This window comes from Strigops habroptila, chromosome Z, assembly GCF_004027225.2.
Source record: "Strigops habroptila isolate Jane chromosome Z, bStrHab1.2.pri, whole genome shotgun sequence".
In the NCBI taxonomy this organism is placed as follows: domain Eukaryota; kingdom Metazoa; phylum Chordata; class Aves; order Psittaciformes; family Psittacidae; genus Strigops; species Strigops habroptila.
The window spans coordinates 76,720,673-76,747,809 of record NC_044302.2 but is presented as its reverse complement, the minus strand read 5'-3'; the positions used below and the strand labels follow the sequence as shown (position 1 = coordinate 76,747,809).

The 27,137-nt window shown below is 39.1% G+C and overlaps 2 protein-coding genes across 11 annotated transcripts in view; one reads left to right on the top strand and one right to left on the bottom strand.

Moving 5' to 3' along the window:
• WDR41 (WD repeat domain 41) overlaps positions 1-20,768 on the top strand; it is a 30,495-nt gene extending 9,727 nt beyond the window's left edge. The window contains exons 3-13 of the mRNA XM_030471328.1: positions 1,150-1,198; positions 2,185-2,316; positions 2,683-2,745; positions 3,241-3,352; positions 4,735-4,797; positions 5,968-6,078; positions 7,271-7,455; positions 10,464-10,585; positions 11,553-11,641; positions 13,433-13,566; positions 15,364-20,768. Coding sequence (XP_030327188.1) covers positions 1,150-1,198; positions 2,185-2,316; positions 2,683-2,745; positions 3,241-3,352; positions 4,735-4,797; positions 5,968-6,078; positions 7,271-7,455; positions 10,464-10,585; positions 11,553-11,641; positions 13,433-13,566; positions 15,364-15,516 — 1,213 coding nt within the window. The 3' untranslated portion in view covers positions 15,517-20,768. The remainder of the gene's footprint in view (positions 1-1,149; positions 1,199-2,184; positions 2,317-2,682; positions 2,746-3,240; positions 3,353-4,734; positions 4,798-5,967; positions 6,079-7,270; positions 7,456-10,463; positions 10,586-11,552; positions 11,642-13,432; positions 13,567-15,363) is intronic.
• Positions 18,445-27,137, bottom strand: part of PDE8B (phosphodiesterase 8B) — an 84,499-nt gene continuing 75,806 nt past the window's right edge. For all 10 annotated transcript variants that reach the window (XM_030471322.1, XM_030471324.1, XM_030471325.1 and 7 more), the window contains 5 exons: positions 26,586-26,803; positions 25,499-25,634; positions 22,578-22,745; positions 21,079-21,208; positions 18,445-20,555 (listed from right to left, as the gene is read on the bottom strand). In XM_030471322.1, coding sequence (XP_030327182.1) covers positions 20,440-20,555; positions 21,079-21,208; positions 22,578-22,745; positions 25,499-25,634; positions 26,586-26,803 — 768 coding nt within the window. In that variant the 3' untranslated portion in view covers positions 18,445-20,439. The remainder of the gene's footprint in view (positions 20,556-21,078; positions 21,209-22,577; positions 22,746-25,498; positions 25,635-26,585; positions 26,804-27,137) is intronic.

The window sequence follows — 27,137 nt, the reverse complement described above, 5'->3', positions numbered from 1 at the left end:
CCATTCCAGTGCTTCACCACCCTCACTGTAAAGAACTTCTTCCTTATATCTAATCTAAACTTCCCCTGTTTAAGTTTGAAGCCATTACCCCTTGTCCTATCACTACAGTCCCTAAGGAAGAGTCCCTCTCCAGCATCCTTGTAGACCCCCTTCAGATACTGGAAGGCTGCTATGAGGTCTCCACGCAGCCTTCTCTTCTCCAGGCTGAACAGTCCCAACTCTCTCAGCCTGTCTTTATACGGGACGTGCCCCAGCCCTCTTATCATCCTCGTGGCCCTCCTCTGGACTCGCTCCAACAGCTCCATGTCCTTTTTATGTTGAGGACACCAGAACTGTACGCAGTACTCCAAGTGAGGTCTCACAAGAGCAGAGCAGAGGGGCAGGATCACCTCCTTTTGCTTGTGTTCTAGGCTTTCTCAACTCATAGTACACGTTTACTGAGATACCTGGGATGTGTGTGCCAGCTACAGTGTCACTGTGGTGATGATAAGGTGCAACTGTAGGCAGGTGGTTAGATATTCAGTCTAGCCTAAAAGAAAATATTGAATTTAGGTCTGACTTTGTTAATGTGAGATTAACAAGCTAATATGAACCTTTTTTTTTTTCCTCATGTGGTATGCCTTTGAGCTGGATTTTTAGCAGAAGTCAAATTAAGCAACTTAAGCTACAGTTTCAAATATCATGATAAATACTGGGCTCCTCTACTCATGGGCTGAGCTCAGATGAGTGGTTTGTAACTTGTTAGATGTCTTGCAGTTAGCTGGCTCTGAATAATAGTATTTGGTTTTAGAGTTCGCTGTTTTTTGGTGTGTAAGATCTCATGTTTTTAAACAAAATAATTGTTTCTGTAATGTGGGATTCTATTTATAACAGTATGTATTGGAATTCCTTGTTCTTATTGGAAGCCTTGTTGCTCTTATATTAAGTATATGTTGATAAATACCTATTTAAATGTACTGACTTCAGTTTATAAATTGTAATTGAGATTTGCAAATATGTGATTATTCTTCAAAGCCGGAAACTGATATATATATTTGTATATATACTGTAAATATTTTTCTTACATAACTGTTTATGGCTTTTCCATTACATTTGAAGTTTTCACAGACATTTTTTTTTTTTTTTTTCCCCCCCTCCCCTGCATTTCAGGTTTGCATCTGCAGGAGATGATGGCATTATATTTCTGTGGAATGCTCAGGTTAGCTATTTTTTGGGATTGCTTGTGAGGTCTGGAGAAGGTAGAAGCTAGTTACTTTTAACTTTTTAGAGAGGAGTTAGAAACATGTAGTAGGGAAAAAGCAGAATAAATAAGAATTGCTGGAGGGCTATGGCTTGAAAATGTAGAAGTGGAGGGAGTCTGTCGAATCTTAGTTTACAAAAGAAAGCTAGGAAGGTAAAAGATGTGTGAACACAAGAGTAAGTTTTAAAAGTTAGAATGTTTTCGAAAGATAGTAGTGATTTTTATAGAGATCTGTGAGGAGATCATGATAGGAAAAGCAGAAGTGTGTATGAACTTGTGGTTTTAAGCCTTTCTTTAAAATGTGTTTGGATTTGCTGTAAACACTCAAATGTTGGCTAGTAACTCGACAAATATGTAGCAAGGTCCCAATCCTATCAAGATTTATATATGTATTTAAGTTTCTAAGTATATTTCAATCACTCTATTACCAATATCTATTTGTATTATAGCTGATTAGACTAAATGGAGAGGTGACACAAAACTGTATTGGAAAGACACCAAAGTCAGTGGAAGTTAAACTTTTCATGCAGTGCAGAAACAAGGCCTTAATTGCTTGCTGTGATAAAAATCTTCTTATAACTTTTGAAAACCTTACTAAAACACTAGTTGTATCATGGAAAGAGTGCCCTAAGTGTGGTAATATCTGTTCTGCTCTGCGTCTTTTTATCATCGACAAAATTGTAGAGAAGGGATGTGCATTAGACTTGTGTTAAGGAGGGCTGGCATACAAGTTTGATTGTTCTATATGAAGTCTAAAATAGAGACATCCTGTGCTGACTTAATGACGCTTATCAAACTTTCAAATTAAGGCAAAAAGAAATCTCAGACTTTAAACTTTTTTAGAAACCTTATGAAAAATTTATGTGACATTTATTACTATAGTCGTATGCTATAGTAAGCATTTTCCAAATTTTACCTTAGTTTTCCATGTTTTTATTTTTCAGACCGGAGAAAAACTTTTTGAACTTCATGGACACACACACAAAATTACAGCTATAGCACCATTTCCTTCGTCAGATGCTTCTGAAGAAAAAAACCACTTAATTTTAACAGCATCAGCTGATAGAACAGTTATTGTATCCTTATATCTGGAGAAGATTTGAATTTCTATGGGCTTTTGTGTTTTTCCTTTTAAATGTAGCATTGAGACAGGGTGCAGGTTGTTTAAATTTATTGGCTGATAATATTGAGTAGGTATAATCTGATAACACTAGGATTTCACTAGTTATTACTCACAAGTAGATGAGATCCTTTTTACAAAAATGAATCCATAACAGACTATTATTAATATCTCATTTTGGACAAATATTTAAAACACAGTCAGTATTTAAAAGACTGACATTCTCCATACCTGTTTCCCAATTTGTCATTTAGTTACAAGCACATCAGTTATATTTATAATCTATTAAAAACCTTTCAGTTTCTTTAATGAATAAAGTCAGGTTTGGGACTGCAGTAGTGGCAGACAGGTTCAGAAAGTGTCATGTTTCCATTCTACTGTCAAGGTAAGCTAAGGAAAACCTAGGTATGTCTGCTGTTTTCTTGTATATAAGACTCTATTATGTATGGCTCATGGACCATATGGGCAGGTGTGTTAAAATGAACATCAGTGATGGTTTAAGAACAGGTACGTAATGAGTGGCTGAGAAGTGAGCACAATTCTTAATATATTTTTGGAATTCTTAATACCTCAGTTTTGTTTTTGAAAGGATGTAGAACGAAGGTGACTTTATGTCTTGGTTTTGTTACTGTGTTGGAAAAGGCAACCTTACAGTCAAACTAGGTCTTGAATGTTAACAGTAAAAAAAATTATTGAAAAAACAATTTTTATATTTTTGATTAAAAAATGTAACATAATCTGTATTTCTCACAAAAGTGACACCCTAATACTGTATTTTATAGTACTTACAGCTTTATCTAGCTAAAGCTCATGATCATTTCACGGAGAAATTCCCTTTAGAACTTTTGCAGGGGACATATATCTGATTTTTGTTCTGCAGTGTTTGACAGTTCTTCAAAGACTGGATGTATGGTTGTCTGGAGGGAGTGATCTATGTGTTTGGAACCGAAAATTAGATCTCTTGTGTAAGACCAGTCATCTTACTGATGCAGGTAAAAATGTAAATGACTCATTATAGCTGTTAAAGTGCAAGTAAAATGGATCTGTATAATGATGCAAAACCAACTTGGCAAATTCTCTTTAATTCTAATGATAACATTATGTATTAAAGCCACTCTCTATTTTTTTAAATGTCAGACTTAATCATTTCAGAGTTAAGGCTGCTTTTAGTCTGCTGTGCTGTGTGAATTTTAGAATATGTCATATGTCAGTAAGTGTACGTTAACTTAGACTTACAGGCTTAGACCTTGGATGCTGATTTATGTACAGTACATGTTTGCTCTAATGTGGACTAAATGCTTTGGCTGCCTTTCTCTGTGAACAAGTGGGAGTTTTATTATTACGAAGTAAAGTTTTCTAGTAGTAAAGCAGTGAAGATTTCTTTTTATTATGAAGAGTTAGTACTTTTGATGTAGATAGTGCAGGTTTTGATACAAATACAGTAAAGGTAATCATATCGCAATGTCAGTCACGCTTTTCTATTAATAAGCTTATATATTAACTGTACATGCAAAGAAAATTGTTGCATGTTATTACCATACTTTACAAAGAAAGATACCTGTGAAACTGTGAACCAGATTCAAAGTTGGAACCAATATTTTTAATATTTTTGTCATAGAATGGAGTAGTGGTAGGCAAAGCCTTCTGAATCTTTGAGTATATTAATACTTCTTTTATTTCAATGTGAAGTACCATGCCAAATACCAATTGGAACTGGCACTGTAGTGCTTGGCATGAGGTACTGCTGAAACTGTTAAACAAGTGGTCAATAAGATGTGCACCATGCGCCCTCTCTTCCCTCCTAATGTCTTGCTTCCTTGTGGGGAAAAAGACACTGGAGAGTTTTCCTTTAATGGTGTGGCAGCACAGACTGGGGGAATTCTGTGCAGGGTGAAGGCACAGTAACAGCAAGCTGGACATACTATCTTGTGCCCTATTTTTCTTCAGCTGGCTCTGCACAGTATTTTAGTATCATGCATACTGTGGTAGTAGCAGTATCTAAAAACTGTGGTACTGCATATGTTGAGAGTCTAAATAATTACCATGGTGTCCTTAATACTGTCCAGCATTAGGACATAAATATTGTAACTGTATTTAAAGTAAAAAGATTACTGATCCTCAGCTTCAAGTTTGACATTCAGACTTCTCCTGGATTCAGGACCAAAACTCCTGACTCTGTCTCCATCTGAGGTAATCTGTTAACTTCCAGTGCTGTTCAACTTTCACTTCAGGCAATATGCTTTTATTTTTATAATACCTTGTAAATAGAAGGAAGATTATGAACAACTTTATTAATAAGGAATTAACAGTTTGCTGTGTTTTATTATGGTCAATGAATATCCTTTTCTCCCTTATCTCCTGTATTTTTTCAAAGGTATCAGTGCTTTGCTTGAATTGCCTAAAAATTGTGTTGCGGCAGCTGTTGGCAAAGAGCTAAGTGAGTATGTTGCATTTTTGTTAAATATTAATATACTTCTATAACAGCTGCTTATCAGAGATATGTGTAAGTAGCATTCTGCTGGAATTGTATAGGAGTAGTGAATGGTATAAGGGTGTGATTAGAAACCTTCTTCCTTTTTCTATTATGTGACAGTCAGACAATGCTAATCTCATTCAGGAATTCTGTTGAGATCTTTCCTATATTCTTTGTTATTGTTATGACTATTATTGCCACTCATCCAGAACTGATTGTAGCGGTCTACATTTGTCCTGGAGAAGGTCAGGATCTCATTACCTGAGCTGTCAGATACTAGGCTTCTCTAGAGCCTCCTTATCCCAAAATCAGGAATGTGAGATATTACCAATCTCATTATATTGCCCAAAGCTATAATGAGACAATGTGATGGTTTCTGTTGCTCCCTTGGAGACTAGGTTTTCTGTCTATGCAAACTGTGAATCATCAGCTAGCTGTTGATACAGAGTCTTTTAAATACAGTATATTATAAAAAAAATCCAGGAGTAAAACACTGAATCAGCAAAACAGGCTTTGCTCAATATGATTAAACACTTAGCTGAAAAATAGCAATCTGATATTCTGATCAAAGAATTGGGAGCAAATAGTCTTCTTGTGTTTAGACATCGCTATACAATGTAAACTTCCATTTGAATTTCCCACAGTTCTTCTGCAGTGTCCTTGAGATATCATAAAAGAAATTCTAAGATCGGTTAAAATAAAGTCTTAATTCCTGGCGATCTTGATTGCCTTACTAGAGAATATTCCATCCTTTTGAACGATAGTTTTCACTCAGATAAGCCATCAAGAAAAATGTTTTGCTTTTACTTTACTTATCAATAAAGATGTCTAATAGTTTCCACTTCTACTTTCTGCAACTTCTGATGTAGGCAGATTATCTGAATTTCAGTGTTGCTAGTGTGAAGTGTTTTATCCTATAGTTGCTGTAGTAAGAGGCCTTAATAATAACACTGAAATAATATATTCCAATTTTTCAGGTGTTACGAATGGTCATAAGTGGCTTTGCACATCTTGTACTGTCTCACTAAAGTTTTTGTTAGTGTCTTTTGAAAAATTGTGTTTTATTTAAGCATAGCTACATTTTATTGTGAATTATAAAACTTATTTAGACAACTTGTCTCTCTGTCTTTGAAGTAATTTTTAGGTTGATTGCTTCTAATGACGGGTCTGAAGGTTGGAATGTCCTTGAAGTAAAACGCCTTTTTGACCATCAGGATAACATTTTGTCATTAGTCAGTGTCAATGGTAAGAGTTGTTTTATAATGTAACTGGTTTTCTTAGTTACCAGTGGGATATTTCAACTATGGACCAAACTTTTAACTGGAGGGAAACTTCGTAACTAGTAGATGTGCCTTTCCATGTAGCTGCAATGGTAGTGGAATGTGAAAATAGAGTGGCTTTATTTATGGATTAACAATGAAATAAAATCAGGCAGGTTATGATGTAGAAGGGGCACAAAAGAGGAGATGTCATTGGTGAGAACTCTTCTTCCTGTTGGGAAACTTTAAAATGCAATGTTTTTCTTGTTCCTTCTGGTTCTTAAAATGGAACATACAATGCCATGTCCTTTGCAGTTGTAGTCCCAAGGTAGCTGAAAGTTCAGGGTGTGCAGATGTGGGCCTGCATATAGATCCATTATTTAGAGGCCCTGGAAGGTGATGCAATCTCTGCTGCTTGTTAAAGCAATACTGAGCTACTACCTGAAATTCTGTCTACTCTAGTACAGCTATAAACTATTTGTACTTTGTTCTTCCCTGTCTTTTTTTGTTTTCATGGAGCATCCCCAGAGCCCAGGACGAACTGTTTCTGATGGGATAGAGAGTGTATATACATTTCTGTTATTTTCTCTTTTATAATTATGAAGAGAAAACAATATTGGGCTTAAAAAGACAAAACGCTACCTCCGTTAAGTCTTGTTGAAGCAGTTCCTTTCCATGTGTGATTAACAAATTCATGAGCAACTACTTCAATCTTGCTATTAACTCATCCATTTAGTTTGTCATCGGTATTTAAGTTTATGGCAAAGATACTTTGTTGTGTCTGAGGGGTGCTGATACACCCTCCTGTGCAAGGAATAGAAGGGTTTTGTTTGTAGGCAACAAATGAACTTCAAATACTTCTATATTTCATGGTTTTTCTTGCCTTTGCTATACTGAACTATGCCCTGTGGCTGGTGAATGTTCTCCTTCTTAGTTATAATTCTACAAAGGAGAGCTCATCTCCTTTTGCTCATTTGAGCTATGCGACGTAATCAAATGAATGTTCAGTCAAAGGGAGAGTTTTTTGTCTAGTCAGTTATATACTGCACATTCTACATAGCTTCACTCGAAAACAGGCGTTTTTAGCTTTTTAGGATTGTAATTTTGTGTGAAATTTTTGTTTTGTTTTGTTTTTTAATGCAATATGATTTTTATGTGTGTGCTTTTTTGCCCTCTAGACTTTACTTTTGTGACAGGTTCTCATGTGGGTGAGTTAATAGTTTGGGATGCACTTGACTGGACAAAGCAGGCATCTGAGTGCAACTTCTGGGACTCCTCTGTTCATCCAGATGTACAGCCAGAAATAAAGTTGTCCCAAAGCCCAAATGAAACTTCAGTTCAACACTTAACGTCTGATGAGGAGGTAAAAAGCTTTAAACTGTGAACTACTTCAAATGAGGTGGCATGACCTTACCACAGGAGGCCAAGTGTTTTGTGTTTTCAGTTTGTTTTTTTTAATATGAGAGGTTTACGCAAAATGTACAAGAAAGGGATTCTTGGAAATGGATTCAGAAATGCGAACTATAAAAAAATAAAAGCTGTGGAAAATCCTGAATGTAGGCTGAGGTCCTAGTAGTCATCTCATGCATTTGTCTGTGAAAAGAGCATTCCTGAAACACTGGAGAGAGAAACATTGGGGGGTGGGTGTGGGTGTGTGTGGGGGGGTGTGTGTGTGTGTGAAAGATGTACTGTCTCTGTGGTTTTGTTGTGTAGCTCTAGAAGAAGCAAAAGCCAGTCCTATTCAGGAGAAGTTCTGTAATTTGGCTTCAAAACATTCTGAATCCCTGCTTGAAAGCTACACGGATGGGTTTTAAGGGAGAGGGAAAGAATTTTGGGAAGTTCAGAAGTAGTTAAAACATTGAATGTGGAATCCAAGCCTGCTGAGTGATTTTCTTCCTTTCATGGAACTGAACTAAACAAATTGCTGCAGAATTTTATTTATTTATTATGATACTTTTGAATCATGAGAGGAAAAGGTAGTTTGTAGCATTCTATCCTGAAATAGAATCATAGAATCATAGAATCGTAAGGGTTGGAAAGGACCTTAAGATCATCTAGTTCCAACCCCCCCGCCATGGGCAGGGACACCTCACACTAAACCATGTCACCCAGGGCTCTGTCCAACCTGGCCTTGAACACCGCCAGGGATTGAGCATTCACAACTTCCTTGGGCAACCTGTTCCAGTGCTTCACCACCCTCACTGTAAAGAACTTCTTCCTAATATCTAATCTAAACTTCCCCTGTTTAAGTTTGAACCCGTTACCCCTTGTCCTACCACTACAGTCCCTAAGGAAGAGTCCCTCCCCAGCATCCTTGTAGACCCCCTTCAGACACTGGAAGGCTGCTATGAGGTCTCCACGCAGCCTTCTCTTCTCCAGGCTGAACAGCCCCAACTTTCTCAGCCTGTCTTCATATGGGAGGTGCTCCAGCCCTCTTATCATCCTCGTGGCTCTCCTCTGGACTCGCTCCAACAGCTCCATGTCCTTTTTATGTTGAGGACACCAGAACTGTACGCAGTACTCCAAGTGAGGTCTCACAAGAGCAGAGCAGAGGGGCAGGATCACCTCCTTCGAAGGTGCTTTTAAGTTAGTGCTGTCTGTATTGTAAAGTTCCTACATAGGAATACATTTCTTCACCACTTTCTATAATGAATTACTTTGTTACCTGCTATCTAAAAGCAGAACACTGTTCTTCATGTTTAAAAAACAAAATTGGTATTTTCTATGTCAGGAACTTTGTCAGCAGCTTGGTAGTTAAGTAACTGGAGAAGATGTCTAGTTTGACACCAAGCTTGTAGGCAAAACATCATTCAGAGACAAATGGAATGGCAAAGGTTTGGCAATACTAGGAAACCATGCTAAGGAGTGCACCTGCTGTCCTGATATGTGTGTGTGTGTATTTAACTTGCCTGTCAAGGTAGGTGTACAATTTATGCTTCATCATCTGTTAATTGGGGTTTGAGATGACCAGGGTTTTGCTGGGGCTTGTGTTAAAAAAAGAAAACAAAACCAACAGAAAAAACCCACAAAAAAACCAACCAAACAAAAAAAACCCCCAAAAAACTGATTTGTGAAGAGTGTCTTCTGCAAAGCTGTAAGGACTATATGGAATTCAATAGCCTGTCTTCAGTCGGAAGACTGTAAAGGAGAAAAGGTTGAGATGCAGGAGTGGCGGAGTGGGTGGAAAGCCATTGAATTGAGCCTCGCACAAAACTAGGAATATAATAATAATGGCTTTAGTGTTTTTCCTTGATCTGGTAGAGTGCTATCAGAAATCTAAGCTTAGTTTCAGAGCTATTTGAGCTCCCACCACACATGTACATAAGAAGAAAAAAACCAAACCAAACCCCAAACCAAACCCCTCCCCCCCCGCCCCAAAAAAAAAAAGGGCAGCTAAAACTACAACCCAACAAAAACCTGGACAAAGAGTTTTAAAAAGTGTCAAAACATGGTTGAATATATAGAAGTATATGAAATCTTAGTTGAAGACACGGGGTTACCAGTTTTACGAAATGTTGACAGGTGTGTAGTGTGGACTGCTTATGAGACATTAATGTTTGGGCTGTGTAGATGGAAGCAGGCCATTCAGGGAAAAGATTCAGCCTATCATCACCTAAACAGGATAGATTGAAAATCCAAATATATTCTGAATGAAAGCATTTTGCACTCCTCTGGTACCAAATATTTATTGTGTGTACGTACATGCAGTGCAATTGTCTAAAATCATTACAAGTCACGAGAGGGTTTGTGTCCAGTGATCTGTGAGCAGTCTGTGGCTTCTTAAGGCCATGATGGTTATGAAACAAAATCTCTGCACTTTTTCTGAAGAGCACTGTATGCAAAATGGTTCCAACTATTCACAGTATTGTGTAATACCTTTCTGTGAGAGAAATCCTTTTCTACACTCTGTAGAATCCAAATGCTTGAGCAAGACCTCTTCGTGCAGCCTCAGTTAAGTTTAAAAAAATAAGGCAAAAATGCAGAACGGCTTCCAGTATTCTCAGTCTTTCTTGATAAAACAGGAATTTGTCAAAACACAGGGTATTATTTTAGTGTAGGAACATAAATGTTTAATTGCAGAAATGTGTTCAGGTGTTTCTGCTGGGACTGTAAGGTACAGGATGAAAATACAGGAATGAAACAACTGCTTAGAGTATAGGAACATGTCTTTCATTTCCTCAAAAAATCCTTTTTTTTTTCTTCTATAACTTGCTGATTCCATATGTTTGGGATAAAGCAGTAACACAAGGACAGAAACAAGCTAGATAATGCAGGCCAGATGATGTCATAGTACTGCTGGAAATCTATTACACGCAGGGTGATCTTTCAGTATCTGTTTCTGCAAGTTGTTCCATTGAATTTTCTTTCCAGTGTGTGTTTGCTGCTGTTGGGAAAGGCATATACGTATATAATCTTCAAATGAAGCGTGTGATTGCCTGCCAAAGAACTGCTCACGACTCCTCTGTACTGCACATTGAGAAGCTCCCAAACAGGTACGAGTCATGGTACATTTTGTTAATGCAGTAAAGAAATGCAGAACTTGGAAGGGTGGCTAGAGTCAGTCTGCAAAGCTACATCTAATTTCTGGGGCAGGGACATGATCTTTAGTTTGATCTGCCTTTATTAGATGAAGCTTGTTGATCTGATTTTTGAAAATGAGTCATCATAATTCAGTGTGAAAAAACTATAGTATGCTTAATGCATAGGCTTAGAGTAAAATGACTGTTTTCAAAATCAGACCTGATAAAGCACTTTTGTCTACGCTGAGAAACTATAGCTTAATGGCATTTTACTTCTATAAAGCAAAGGCCTATGGCATATTCAGTAAATATTTTTCACTAAATATTTTGTAACATTTGAAATTTTTTTAAGCAAAAAATAACAACTTCCAGCATTTGTCCAGCTGAATTTCTAGCTGGAACTTATTTTGACAGCCAAGTTGGACATTTTGATACATTGTATGTATCTCATAGTTGTGCTGTTAGATCCCTTTATACTCTTCTTCAATGGAGAAAAAGCCTGTCCGAAGATAAAAATTAGGGCCTTGCAAATGCACGCGCTGTTCTAAACGTGAAAAAAAGACGTATGTCTCCTTTTGTTATTTTCCCATAAGAAAAAGAAGTTTTTTCTTAATGGAAGTAAGCTTATGGAAGACAGTTAGTGGAACTGCATTTGCAGAGTGTGGACTTGTTATTTTTTGTTTTACAGAGCAATAGGATTTTAAAACGGGATTGAAAATGTGTAATTTTTTTTTCATCTATTTTGAAAGTCCACTATAGTTTGTCCTGATAAAAATGCACCTTGTTTTGTATGGAACACCTGGATGTCCTGCTACATTTGAGAGTTCTAGCAAACTTGTGTAGACCCCAAGGCACTTGCTATTTCTTCTATAGAAACATGACAAGGTGACTTGTGCAGATAAGTATCCATGCCAGTCTTGCTTAACAACTGTTTTTACAGGCAGCTGATCTCCTGTTCAGAAGATGGCAGTGTGCGCATTTGGGAGCTCCGAGAAAAGCAGCAGCTGCCAGCTGAACCAGTTCCAACAGGTTTGCTTAAAGTGCAGAGAGCATTTACAAAGGATACCAGGAAAGCTGATGATCACCATGTAGTAGTAGAGAGGCTTACAGGCTTTGTAAGAAGAGATAATGTCTTGTGTTCAACCAGCTGGTAATAGGTGTGGGAGGGAAACTGAAGAAGACATGGGTGTACAAGCCCTCCAAGATCTGATATGGGAAGCTAGAAGGTCCAGCTGAAGCAGCTCTGTGCCATAAAGTTTATTTAGAGTTTAGTTGTATCAGCTGATTTAACAAAAATTATGACTCCTCCTGACAAACCTAGATCCACTTCTTGCACTGAATTGTGCTGGACCCTCTGCCACGAAGGAGTGAATAGTTGCAGGACCTTGTGAAGAAAGCAAAAGAGAAGCTTCCAGATGAGCAACTGGCTCTAAAATATGTGTTTTCCGCATTCCTCCTTGAACTTGGAATTACATTGGGACTCACTTTGAGGCTGTATCTAACCTCACTTACATACTAACTGTGGGCATCTCGGTTCTCAGGGCTAGTAGTGAGTATTTTAGGAAGTGTTTTCTGCCAAGTACGGACACGGCCTGTACAGTGCCTGCTGCTCTTTGACCAGGCCAGCAGCTTCCCTGGGCACTAGTAGTTGTGGTCTCGGACAGGTGCTCTGGACAATATAGTTAGTATTATGGACTGGGAACAGTAATGAGCTGTTAATCTCTCTTGTAGGACTTTTTTTTTTTTTAAGCTGTGAATAATTTTCTTGATGTATCTTGTCTACCTGGCTGCTTTTTTATTTTATTAAATATTGTTTTGCTACCTGGCTTAATTTAGAAAGACTTTTTCATGAATGTTCTGTCTTCAGTATTGCTGGTGACAGCTAATCTACACAGTTCTGTTTCTTGTTGTGACAAGTAGTATTTGGTTTCACATTGGAAATTTATAATGTATATGATTGGAGGCATTTGAAAAAACATATGTAATGGTGAGATAGGTGAACTGCTGTTGATTTGCTTTATTTTTATTCTAAGAATCCCTTGAGTAGTTGTTCATCTCTCCAGTTATCTCCCTTGCACAAGGGCCATGGTCTGGCACACTTGTTTTGTGTGCTGATGGGGCTGAGGGAGGGGTCAGTAGGAAAGTCTGATATGCATTGTATACAGAACCCAACTTTCTTACTTCTGCCAGTATTATTCCACAGTTCTCCTAGAGCCTGTGGGACAGATGCATATTTTTTTGCTATCTAAATGAAACATGTGGAGTACAATATGTACACTCCAGTTTGGTTGATAGTTTTAAATCTGAGGGAGAAAGCCAGTGTAAAAACAGGCAATTCAAGATCAAAAACTTGCTTGTTACCCATATGCCAGCACTCTAGTGCCTTAGCGCGGGACACATGGGTTGAGACTGGGACCTCATTTCTCTCCTCTCTTCATAAAAGTAACAGTTTAGGAGGGCAAAGAGAGAGCAAAGGTAACATCACTGAGCTGCATCTACCTTTGCTGTTCAGCTAATTAATTTTGGCAGTCCTTGGTTTTCTTGTTAAATCCGTATATTGTCTCATCCAGCTGAGTAGTTCAGCATGTTTGCTAAATTAAGTCTATTTAGGAAAAAAGACAAACTAGCTATGTTTCCTTCCCCCATCAAGGTGAATAATCCAGATATAAAAACGTGGTGCTGGACAGTGCTTCTGTCATTTTGCCATGCAGACTGTCCTGCTTTTAGATTTTAAGTGACTGCTGTAGTTCTTTCTTTAGCTTGAGGAAGAAAATTGTATTTTGACTTTTGCTGTTATCTCTACTCTCTCCCCCCCGCCAGGGTTTTTCAACATGTGGGGATTTGGAAGGGCAAACAAGCAGGCAAATCAAACTGCTAAGAAGATGCAGGAAAATACACCTATGTATTTCTTGGAGCTGGTTGGTGATTTGATTGGTCATTCGTCAGCTGTGCAGGTAGGTCAGCTTTAGAAAGAACAAGAAAAAGTGAGTATCACTTACTGATGTAATTTGTCAGTGTTTCTTAAAGAACTGTAACTTCTGGCTGTCTGGCTTTGGAGGCTGGGAACACATCAATTGCGTGGTACATTTAGTGCAGTGTGACAGCAATAATACATACTGACTTAAAGTTCTAATGAGAACTCAAACACTCACTGATGCCCAAAGATTGTGTGTGCAGGTACATGCATACATGTAGGGTATTTGGTTTCTTAATGGACTACAAAAAATACAGCTGGGAACTGTGTGTTTGTTCCAGATTTCATCTTAATTTTGCAATCTTAACAAGGACTCATATAAAACAATCAGGAATTTTGTAGCCCTCTGTGCTGTGAGTCTTAACTGGTATCAGGTTCCATTCTGTGCCTATCTGCCTAATAAATTATGTTTTTGTTTTAAATGGCATTTTCCCTCCATGCTTTTTTGTGTTTGACAAACCTATTGGAGTAACAAATCACTTTCTTATTGTGGACTTTTATACATATTCTTGGCAAGAGCGGGGGAAGGGCAGGTAGAGAGGAGCAGTGTGGTTCTGGAGTAGTTCTCACAAGTATTCGTGAGGTTGACTGGATCTCAGAACTGCTACTGCGAAAAGATGAAAGCTTTTCACTAATAGCTAAGGTGAACCTTTCTGCTACATGGATTTCTGCAAGGTTTTCTGCCCTTGTCTACCATCTTAATGAAAAACTGCTGAAAGAGACCCTTCTATCAGTAAGAAAAGTTGCTATCTGAGAAAGAGGACATAGTGTGTAATTCAACAAGAGGCATAGTAAAGAAGGCGAGAAGCACACGTTGGGTCTTTGCTGGGATACTGCAGGGTCACAAAGTAACTGAGATAATGGTGGATATGATTTCCTGCCATGTTCTACATATGGAAAATTTCATTTTTAAACTCTGGGCAGACTGGAGGCTGGAAATGTTGAGTAGTGATGAAATATGGTGGTCAAAGATGTGGGCTTGGACAGAGTATTTCTACTGGAACTGCATAGCTAGTAAGTGGCTGTTGCCAGAGCTGGTAGGCTTGGCCTTAATGCTCCCCTGAGCAGATCCCTTCAGTAAGTTGAAGAGTCAGGACACTGCAAACATGCCATAGTGGTATCAATGACCTGGTTCCATTGGCTGTTGAACTGCGAGTAGTGGCTAATTTTAGGCAGCCTTCTGGAGGACTCTGAAGTCAGGGATGGCTACAACTTGTCAGCTCCATTGCTCTTGCAAAATCCCTCCACTGCTGCTCTACTTTTCTCCTGTGTTGCAGTTCTTGCTGGTTGGGCTTCCTCTGTGTGACCAGGCATGTGCTGATGTCTGTCACAGTTGTTTACTCTGCGATCCTTCCAGGCCTGATGATGGTAGCCCATGGTGTTGTGTGGGAAGGGGACAGTGTACCCAAGAGAACAGAACAGTGACTTCTATTCCTAAGAAACCAGGAGATCAGAGTTCGTGCAAGACACTCCACTACTGCTGACTTTGAACAAGTTTCTTCAATAGTTTCTTCAATATTCTATACCTTAGCTTCCCTATCTGTAAGGCTTTACTGCTTTTTCTAAACTGAAATCTTTCAGTGTGAAGTGCCATTAAGGAGTTGTTTTCATGTAGGGATTTTATGACATCTCAAACATACAGAAAGTATGCATTGTAATTTTGCATACCTGTGTTCAAGCAAAACGTGTATTTGTTTAGTCCAGCTGTACACTGGACATTTAATCAAGCTAACAGTCTCATGTGAGCATCATGGTAATAGTAATTGTCTCATTGCAGATGTTCCTGTATTTCGGTGAACTGGGACTGGCTACGTGTTCTGCTGACCACCTCATAATTTTGTGGAAGGATGGTGAACGAGAATCTAGGCTCCGCAGTTTAACACTGTTTCAAAAATTGGCGCAAAATGGTGCTTTGCAGCTCAAATTTTAACTTGCTTGGGTTATGCAGGCTATGTATGTGTAAACTGGGTACGTGTTAAATGTGAGTGTGAAGGAAAGTCTGAACTATTTGGAATGTCACTACCAGTAAGGTTTACACTTAATATCATGTATTAGAATTATTATTAGTTGCTGTTACTCTTCTCAAAGGAGAATTTTGCATGTTGAAACTTACTTAAGTTATTCTGTCAGCAGAAACGGTGTTCTCTTGAAAGACTGAAGATAATGATAGTTTCTAATATTATTCCTAATGTTTAAAAATATCATGGGCAGATGTCAAGATTTGTGAAAATCCTTAAATGGATCAAAAGTAAGGCAGCTAGGGGCATCCGCAGTTTTATGTGCAGGAAGGAAGCATGAAAAAAAACCCTGAGTCTTCCTGCTTGATGTAACTTATTTCTTGAAGCTAAACTTTAGTCACTCATGGCTGAGATTTATGTATCTAGAAAAAAAACCCAAAGAAACAGTTCTCAAATAGAATTCTGGTATTTTAAGTTGTTATCCTGCACCAATGGTAAGTGCAAGAAAGAAAAGTAGGCAGTACTGGTTTGTCAGGTTTTCATTTTTTGGCAAAATAGGGTATATAGATACTCCTCACTTGCAGTAGCTGCCATTTTACTGCAGGTTAACCTACACCACTGGATTTTATACAGCACCATTATCATGTTTAGCATGAAGTCTGATTGGTTTAGCTTAGTCTTTCCACAGAACATTCATTAAATTAATTTGTATCTAATAAAAAGCACCAGCGTTACCATGGATTTTCAGGATGTAAAATACTTTCTTAAGCAGTAGCAGTTGACGTGTTCAGTATTAGCAAAACATTTCTGCCAGATGAATATTAAATTCTTAGCTGAAGTTTGAGTGCAGAGAAATCTGCACCAAGTTTATAAGGATAAGTAGTATTTTAGGGTTTAAAAATAAAAAGCCTCTAAGAAATAATGCCTTTTTCAAGTCTGAGATAGCATCAGTAATCTGCAAGCTAAACAGGAATGGGAAAAAAACCTAAACTAAAGAACCGCAAACCAAAGCAACAAAACCCCAAAAGCACAAAAAACCCCAAAAAACCCCGCAAAGTCAAACCCGGAACTGATACAAAGAAAGTGTGAGGGAGCATGACATAATGAGTGGTAAGTTACCATTTGAGCTAGGGAAGGAGGGAATTGGGGAACTTAGTGGTCATAAAGCCATGAGAAGAGGGTGCTTGGGTCTCCTCAGAATATCCACCACTTAAAACATCTTAGGAATAAGTCGCTTGCAGGTTATCAGTGCCATCTCTTCTCTTTGAATCAATGAGAATTGTTTTTGCTACAGGAGACCGCAGAGCTGTAATCCCAGACTTAAGATCCCAAGAAGTGGTTGTATTAAGTGCAATTAAAACAAAGGGCTAAGCAGATCCTGACAAGAGCAGAAGCAAAAGGAGGAAGCTCCAGCTTTCTAGAAGAAAACGAGGAGCCTTATAGACTTGCTTTCCCTAGTCTCCCTTGACACTTGCCTTCCCCCTACCACCCAGAAGCCAAGCTTTGCCTCTAGAGTCTGACAGTAACCTTCCCTGGAAGGCAGGGCAGAGGGACAGTAAAATTTTTGAGCTGTATTTTTCCCTGACTTTAAGTCAACTTGCAGAACTAGTCTTGAGTGTAGAGCTCAAAATGACATATTTCAAAACCATAAAACAGATGGAGAAATTGTTAAATTACTATGTCCTTTCAATTCAGGAGGGTTAAGTCAGAGTTTAGTTTTGAGCTGCATGTTCTTTGCTCATGGTGGCTATTCTATAGACCAGCATTGGAAAGGCATTTGTATTGCAGCTGATGATAACATGCCTTGGGGTATATGGTATTCAACTTGGGGAAGAAAGGCGTGTTAAGTCCTTCTGCCTGATGGTCTGTATTTTTTCAGCTTGCTTTCATAATAAGTGTTGTGGTTTTGACTACCCCAGTCCAAGCTGGTAAGATCAGCTCTTGGCTCTTTTTTCCTCGTTTCAATTGAAAAATAACTGTTTAGTTGTATATAAAGTGTATGTTTACACACTGCTACTAAAACTTTACAGTGAAAACAAAAAAAAATAGGGTTTTTTTTTTTTTTTTTTTTTAGAGGTTACTGTTGTCATCAGTTGCAACTAGAGAGAAGGAACATCATCTTTTTATTATCTCGTCTTCCTATACCATGAGAACAACTATTTCATTTTTATGTGACTGCTTTAAAGTGAATACCTGGTGGAGAAACAGACCTATTTAACTGAACAGTTCTAGTCAGGAAACTCACTGTGTATTTTACAGGGATGTAATTCAGCCTTAAATAGTCCTACATGCATGTATAAATATTTATATCTATCAAAAGTGCCATTGTTCTCAGATACGCTCTCCTAATAGAGCTCACATGTCTTTTCCTTTAAAGATGGTTGAGTTGAAAGTATTAAATTGAGTTCTTTCTTTTACAAATGAACTTTGAGCAGAACAGTGAACACAGTGGGGCTATAGTAGCCCACTCCTGTTAGATAAAAGTTTATCACTTGCTGTTGGGAAATGTAGTGAGCAGAATGAGGGTAACCAGATTAGAAATTTTGCTTCCACTTTGTCCTTTTAAATTTCTTTTTCCACATCTCAGTAATGCAGAATTCTGTGTTCACCTCATGGAGTTAACCAGCAGACATACTCTTAATACTTCTGTAACTCTGAGGCAGCTGTTTTACTTGTCTGTGCACTGACAATAGCATGAAACAAGCAGCTGTTAATCAACTGGACAGGTCAGAGTCTAGGAGATCTGACAAAACTGGCAGATGATGATTAATCTGTGCTGATTTCTTCTGCTCTTAAAAAGAACATACTGCCACACACTGCTTTTTTACTTAAGTCTCTGACTGGGGGAAGAAACACAGGATCTTGCAACAAATATACTGATGACACATCAACGCCTTAACTTGTGAACCAGAACTGAGGCTGAATTTTATTTCTTAGGTTCCTTCCACCATTGACATTTTCTTCCTTGTGACAGAAGTGCGACAAAAATAATGAATTGAAATGTTTTACATGGGTGTGGTTTTACAGTGTTGCTGTATTTAACAAATTAAGATGACAAAGCTGTAAATCTTCTGAAATCCTTTTCTCTAATGCAAGCTGCAGGGAGCGTTTAGTCATCAGAATAGTTAAGATACAACCACCAAGAACACTAGTTCTAAACAAAAGAATGGTAAAAGCAAACAGTTTACAATATAAAAACCAGGTTCAACTTACGTGACTAAAAATCCATTGAAGAATGTTGTAATAGATAATAAGAAAGAACGAATAAATGTATTTCACCAGAAACACCATTCTTCAGATATGCACAATGCAGCATTTTAATACACAGCAACCTGCCTTAACTATGACAAAAGTAAGGTTCTGTTACAATTCTAACAAAAATATAGCTTATATACATTTATCTGCACTTACATTTTATGAATATTTCCTTTTGTTTCAGAACTTGGTACAAAACATACAAAAAAGGTTGGCACATTATGTAAGCTACCTGCAGTAGACAGCAGTCATTGTAACTTTTCTTCCACAGCAATCTAAACTCTATGTGTTTGGTTTTGTTGGGGTTTTTTTTACCTTTACTGGATTCAATTCATGATACAGCATAGGAAAGGTAAAGAGTATGTCTCCAGACCTTTCTTTTTAAGGAGTAGTGGACTGCTTCTTCAACTGCAGCCACAGCTTTGAAGCTCTTGCCTGCAGCCTGGAGTGCACAGTCTTAAAAATCAGCAGTTCAGCTAGTATTTATTAACTGAATAGTCTGAGAGTAGTCTAAAATTTGAACTCGTGTTCTGCACGGGGTTAAAATGAGATGTACAAAAATACGCATTTGTGCTTTGGAAGCGTTAGCATAAATTTTGTATCTTAAAACTAATGAAAAACTATGTTTGATTTCTAACTTATTTACATAATTTGAAATAGTTTTTACTTCACAAAACAAACCAACATTTTAGTAGGAGGGAAAAAGCAGTACAAATTATAATGCTGTTACAAATTATAACCTGGAAACTTTTTTTAAAATGCAACAGGCTCATCTTAGAAGTAAGTAGCACAATATATATGGACTTATCATAAAATTTAGATCAGTTTAATAAAATTGATTATGTGTATAAACACCACTATATAGAAAAGGATGTTGACCAAGTGCCACAATGTTTTTTGTGTAAAATTTGATGAAAGATTTCATGTTAACATCTCTAAGATGGCAGAGAAACATGTGGATGGCACGAATTTTACAGAACATCTTGTTTTCCTCATTATATGACTAATTTAAAGGGAATTTGACTGCTACCAAGATTTGATATGGAAAAGAAAGAACAGTGGTGCTCTAAGAGAAAGTTTCTATAAGAAGGTTGTGTTAAATGGTGCAGGGTTTGTTTTTTACTGTGTCCTGTTTATCAAGGTTTACTTGTTCTACTGTGCACATTCTCTTCTAGAACTGTTCTTCAGCTCTCTAAACTGTATCAATAGGATTGGAGAAAGCTTATGCTAGATAAGTGGGAAGTTTTCATGCTTATTTGTCAACCTGTTCTTACTGTACTGGTGACTAGGTTACCCCTCTGTCTGAGAAACAGTTGTATGAAGTGTAGTGAATACAGTTGTATCAATTACAAGATTTGACAGGTGTATGTTCAGTATAAGAAATTAGCTTCAGAAGTACATTTTCTGCCACAAAATGTTATTTCCAAAGAGCACTTATTAATCTGTGGATTACGTAGTCTTCTTGAAAACATTTTTCTTTAGGATTCAGAGAAGCTTAGACATGATGAATAAAATATTTCCTTCTTGCCACAAAGTCTCAATTTCACTGGAAAGGAAACACCACCCCTCTTGTATCCAAGTCTGTAAGCGATTCACAGTGAAACTGGTAGATCAAGAGGTCTGGTTTTCTTGCCTTAGTGTCAGTTGTTGTTTTCTGATGGGAGCCTGATGCTCTTGCACTTTAATTCATCCAGTGTTTTCCAGTGTTTGTAGTTGTTAGCCAAGTGTTGCATCAAAACCGGCAGATGTGCAAATGCTGAAATGAACAGGAGGAACAGTTGTACTATGTGTACAGAACAGGCAGAAGAACAGCCCAACCTTGTCTGAAATTGGCGTTCTCCTACTCTTTCTTGTTCCTTCAGCTGTAAGCTAATACTAAAAGCGGAAGGATTTTTCAGTCTGTTTCTTTCTCAAGCAAAACTCCCTTTCTTAATGTATGATGATTTCATTAAATTGCACTAACACTGTGGTCTCAGTTTCTGCTGCTTAGAAGAAATACGTTGCTAAAGGGAAAAAAAACCCCTAGATGAAGAAAAGTTTAGTTAAACGCCGTTACTCCTTTACATAGATTGTCTGGTAAGCACTCAGATTTCACAAAGTGTGTGTTGTGTGCAGTGAACTGGGTTTAGCCAGCATCATTGCTTAGCTCCTATGCTGTACTACTTATATATGGATACTGTCCCTGGAAAAAACTGACTCGAGGCCAGCTTGAGATTATTCGTTTTAGTCTGTAGAATTCTCTGTCTCAGAGCAAGGAAGAAAAAAGCAGAAGTACTTACCATCCCATGCATCGAACATATCTGTTATAAAATAATCAATGAAGGAAATTTGAGACTTGGGGATGCTGCAGGTGTTTCTATCAAATACTGGCATTACAACAGGCAGACCCTGTCTCTTCTCTTCATCAGTCTAAGAAAACAAAACTCCAGTTAGCCCCTAGAACTTTGCTGGCTTTAATGCTGGAGTAGCAAAGGCCAGGGGGTTAGATGAATTGCAGTAGGAGATTTGAGTCACACCCTAGAACCCCTGAGGTGAACCGCCTTAGTTTCATGTGCTTTATTTTGTCTCAGCAGGGACTGAAATCAACATCTCTTCCCTCTGTTACTCTACTGCTGTGATTGCTTTTAGCTCTGGTGGTTAGGGCACGCCAGGTAAAAATGGGAAATGGGGTTGCAGCATTCTTTAGCAGAGGACTGTTTTGATCACAGTATCACAGAAAGGTTGAGGCTGGAAGGGACCACTGGGGGTCATCTAGTCCAACTTCCCTGCTTAAGCAGGGTCACCCGGGGCACATTACTCAGGATTGTCTCCAGACAGCTCTTGAACATCTCCAGGGGAAGAGACTCCACAACCTCTCCAGGCAGCCTATTTCAGTGCTCAGTCACCCCCACAGTAAAAAAAGTTCTTCCTTGGGTAGAACTCCCTGTATTTTAGTTTATGCCCATTGCCTCTTGTTGTATTGCCTGGCACCACCAAGACCCATCCTCTTGACACCTTCCCTTCAGATATCTCTTTTTTTTACCACATCTCTAGTGTCTGTTTCAAACCATTTGTCTTTTAAGAAGAATGATGCTGTTGCTACTTTGTCTGCTTGTGTTGGGTTGTAAGATGAATAGAAGTAAGGGTATGCCCTTTAACTCTGTGGCCACAACTGGAAGAGGCCTAAGAATCTATCAGTTTTTCAACTAAAGATCTAGAAGAGTGCTTCACTTTCAGGAAGCTGGTGCATTTATGTTAGAAAAACTGATTATTGAGGAAGGAAGTTGAGCTTCCATTTCTGTCCAGAGAGATCCCATTTGATAAGGGTTTACACTGCCACATGTCTGCAGTACTGGCCTTCCACATTGTCTGCCTACTGTGACAGTAGTTCAGGTGACACCCTAGAAGAGAAAGGGCCAGCCTGATGATTCAACAGAGGGCTTCATCAAGCAGGATCTTCATGCTCTCTTCATGGAAGGTAGTGGGACTATAAGCTAGAATGTTGACAATCTTGAATTTCAGCCAATTAAATTAACCAAGGCTAATCAAATAATTTTTGTTCAGCCAGATGAAGAAAGTGTAAAACCTTCTTGCCACCATTCTGTACCACAAACTTTGTGGGAAGCAAACTAGCTAACTTTGACTAGAGTGAATTCTTCTGTATGAAATGGAGGGTCTGGGGACAAAAAGCATACATCTGGCTCCATGGTGATGCCAGGCAGACCCCATGTGGAACAGCAGAGCTGCCAATGTGTGCTTTTTTTACCTAACCCAGTAGTCATTATAAAAATACACGTACCTGTGCAAAATACTCCTCTGAAATCCTCCCTGCCCATTCGATACATAGCTCTAGGGGGCGACATGGATTTGCTACATCCGCACATTTAATCATCATGCGCTTGATCAGTGTCTGGTTATCTGGAAAATTCTTTATATTGGCTGTACACTCACAGTCACTGCCTTCACTCTGTAAAAGAGAGTTGGTTTCAGGAGTCAGCGGCCAGTATCCCGGCTAGCAGGAGCAAGGCATCATTGTCAGCTCCATTGCACTGTAGGCAGTAAGCAGGCATCCAGCCTGACGCCTTCTAATTTCATACAGAGCACCAGGAATTCAGAGGAGAAAGTGATGTCTGACAACTGCAGCCTTGCTAAGTAACTAATTATAGCCCATTACATGTGACAGTTGTGGAGATTCTCATAACTAATAGCAAAGTCTGTGAAATAAAATAATCACAGGCTCCTAATCGGGTAGAGTGGTTACCCTTCTCTGCATCCCAGCTTTCCTGTCTTGGAACACGACCAGGGCAGGGGACGCATCCACCAACTGCGAGCTGATAAATCGTCCTCCTTGCTGAGTGTTTAAATTTGGGAATGGTGATGGTAGGGGCTGCTTCATTTTTTTGGTCTCAGTTACCACCTAGGATGAAGTCTCAGATAATCTTTGAGATTAACAGTAGGAAAACACAGGAGTGGCAGACTGACTGCATGAAGTCTCTGCTTTCTAGGCAGTAAAATACTGAATCGCTTATTGACTGCTCTTGAGAATGGGTGGAGGGGACAAAGTAGTTGTTACAAGTCTGCTATGGCTTCATCTTCTGGGTCTTGAACAACGTAGAAGGGCACAGGTATATTATGTTCCTTATTGAGTAATAAAAAGCCTCCACCTCAGCTTACTATGGTATTAATGCTATTCTCAAGATAATATACTTGTGTAGTTACAGCCTCCCTTCACTGCAATTTCAACTGGAGTAAAATACTGAGCATGAATACTTTCTACCATCAGGGCTAAATTAACCTCTTGTGGTTTATGGGAAGATATTTTGCAGTTACTTGCCAATTCAGACATTAATCTTCTAACGTTTAACAGTTAATTTATTTTTTTTCAGCATGGGTAGCCCAGCAAAAAGCTGCCAAATTAACGCTGCTTCTTAGCTGCTATTCAAAAATAGGAAAAAGCCATCATTAACCATAAGGAACAGAACAAGCTAATAACGAAATAAAAAACAAGCCTGCAATACAGGTGGTTCTGTGCTCCACTTTTATTGCCCTCCAACTCTTGTACATTTTGAAATAGCCTCTGCTATAAACTGGTAAGATAAAAGAGAATGAGTAAAAAAAAGTATTTAGGAACAGCTCTTTAGGAAGTGCTGGAACAAATGCGTTCATGGGATAAAAGCGAGATATCCAGAAATGTGTTCAGAGCTTGGAAACACGTGGTTTCAGTGGGGCTTTTGAATCTAAGTCCCACAGGCCAATGTGGGGGTGCCAGAAAACTAAAGATTTTTTAAAAGGGTATAGATTGAGGAAACATTTCAGAACAATGCTTAAACTGTCAGAGGGAGAAATGAAGCACTGTGAGAAGCCACATTTCCCAGTGACACCTCAGGTGGCTTTTTTAGAAACCAGTGGAACAAGCTGCTATCTGGTCCACACGTAAGTACAGAGAAACCTGAGAGTAGGTACTTCCACTACTAATATGGACCTTCCTTACCTCTGGGCTTTGATCTAAAGTGAGATCCATACTGTCCTGGCTCAGCCCATGACTGGAGGGCAAACCCATGAAACACAGCACCAGGCACTGTGCTGGGAGCGCAGTGCAGAAACAGTGATAGGTGCCCTCAGTGGTGCCCAAACCAAGTCCGCTATGCTGTGGGACTTGTGACACTGAAGATGATCAGGCTAATTCAGACCCAGTGCCACATCCAATGAGCCCTCCAGAGCTTTGAAGTGCTGGGATGTACAGCGCAAAGTGTCCACAGAGCCCATGAAGTTCAGCAGTATTTGTGATTGCCAGCTCAAACTGCTGGGAGAATGGAGCTCAGCAATCCCTCGAAGCAGGTCAGTTAATTGACGTAATGCTGTCCCCAAAGTTGTAAACACTGACTGGTTTCTGCACCCATGACAATCTACTGTGCGAAAAGTCATGACAACCTACAGTGTGAAAAGTCTAATTACGGAAAACTGACAGAAGCTATTTTTATTTATTTTTAATATCAGTGATCTTCAGTTTGGTCTGATTTTTTTTTTGGTCAATCTTTCTGAGCACTATTTTCGCTAAGCTGTGATGAGATGGTATTTGCTTAGGTGAGTAACAGTGCCCTGGAGGACACAGGCACTGAGCACTCAACCTCAAGTGGCAACAAGAGAAGATAAAGAGCGGCCTGGGCTGGGAAACCTGGAGGCATCTTAGGAAAGGTACCCTTGCTGGTGATGGAGCATGAGGGTGTGTAACTGATTGGAATAAAGGTTTGGCCATCTCTTGGTACAATGAGGAATGGGGATGGGGTGAAGAGCTTGAAGGCTCCAGATTACATTGACACAAAGCTGCCAGGGCAGATTCCACAGTTACAACCCCGGGTTTACGCAATCCCACTGTTTGGAGGCAGGATCATAGGCACAAGTGCCGACCTGGCTCCATGCACAGAATTTTGCGTGTATAAAAGCACCCACCCACATGTTTTCTGAACACAAGATGGCTTTTGAAGGCAAGGCTTGTAAAATGAAGTGTTTAAATGAGGTAAGGGGCAGACCCAGACATAGAAAACAAGAAAATGAAAGTATTTTTTCACAGTTTGAGATGTGAGGTCACAAATCCAATTGTGGGTTTTTGGGCATTACCACAGTGCAAATTAATACAAGACGAATGAAAATGATATTTAGAGTTGTGTCTAAAGAACTTCACTGAAATGCCTGAAGACATGAAGACTTGCAAGCACTTACGTGTGAGCTGGTCTCCTCAGATGCCATTGGCTTGTTGATGCTGTTCACAAATTTGTTCACATGCTCGAAGTGCTTTGTCATCTCTGTGGCCAAAACCATATCAATAATGGCCTGGCGCAATGTCCGGTAGCGATTTCTAGGAAAGAAAAAGAGTTCTTGCTTGCAAGCCTGACAGACAGAGCTCTGTCCTTTCCTTGTCCTTGCTCAGACTGCACTGCAAAGTGCTGCTTTGGAAGAGCAGCATCGGAGGAATGGACTGTATCGTGCTTCTCCGGGTTCCTCCAGCTCTGAACTCCCCTATTACCTGTTTGGGGGGTTTTGTGTTGTTTTGGTTTTTGGGTTTTTTTTTGTTGTGGTTTTTTTTTTGTGTGTGTGTGTTTGTTTGGTGGGTTTTTTTTGTTTGTTTTAGTTTGGTTTGTTGGTTTTTTGGGGTTTTTTTTGTTTTTGTTGTTATTGTTGTTATTTTTACCTAATGAAAAGCAATCCCCTGAAATCAATAAAAATTTACAGTTCAATTTCATAATTGTAACACTGTAACACTAAGACAACTTCTCCAGGAATGGCACCAACACATTTCCATCTCACCCTATGTTAGCTTGGAATCAAATCTCAGGTTTTTCAAAACCCAGAAGTGTTCTGAGGTGTAGACAAATTCATCACCTGCTTGGGGTCAGGCCCCTTCCTCTTCAGATCCCTTTCTCTCCCACGTCTCCCTCATCGCTTTCTCTCCCACCCTGTCCCTGCAAAAGCTAGGCTGATGCAACGGGAACTCCCAGGCTACACGCATGCCCAGCAACAGGGTGTTTCGAAATCTCCCAGAGGTTCAGTTCCCTCCACTACCCCGCTTTCTATCCCACACGAATGTGGCAGTGCCAGCAAGCATGGGGCCACATGCAGGCACAGTGTGCGGCATCTAGCCGCTTTGAAAAATCATATCTACATGGGATTCTGGAAGAGGTTAAATATTAATGTCTTTATCTAAATTATCTTTCTGGTCTAGAAGGTAGGCTCTCAATCCGACCTAAACTAAAATCACCAAACAAGCAACTCAGACACACACACGCTCCCCTTTCTCCAGCAGACCCACCTATCAATATTTTTGAAAATGTTGCATTTGCTGTCTTTAATGGTAAGCTGAAACGCCAGTGCTGTGTGATGACTCTCTAATACAGCTGTATCATTGTAAAGGACAGCTAATTCACTGCCTGCATTGCACAGGAAAGAGTTGGTCCGTCCAGGGTGGTCTACATCGTGAATGGTGGCAGCTATTAATGCAGCCACTTCATCTAAGTGGTCAAGACTTCCCTACAGGAAGAGAGAAAAATTATGATGTGGCACAAAAATTAAAGTAAATAACCTCTGATCATTTCCAGGTACCTACAAACACACAAATGTAAGCTTGACTGCAGGGATTATACTTCCTTGCACTTATTTTCCATGCACTCTGCCCACAGGTTACCTACTCCAAAACTCCCCTGCCCACCCTTACCCAAACCTTCTTTCCTTAACAAAGAATTTTACTGTGCTGTCACCTCAACAGTATCTTTGCATTAAAATCCTCTACTGGTGGATGAATCATCTTAATGGTGTCTTTCCACTTTGTGTGCTTGCCTGAATGCCTCTGTATTGACTCTGCTCG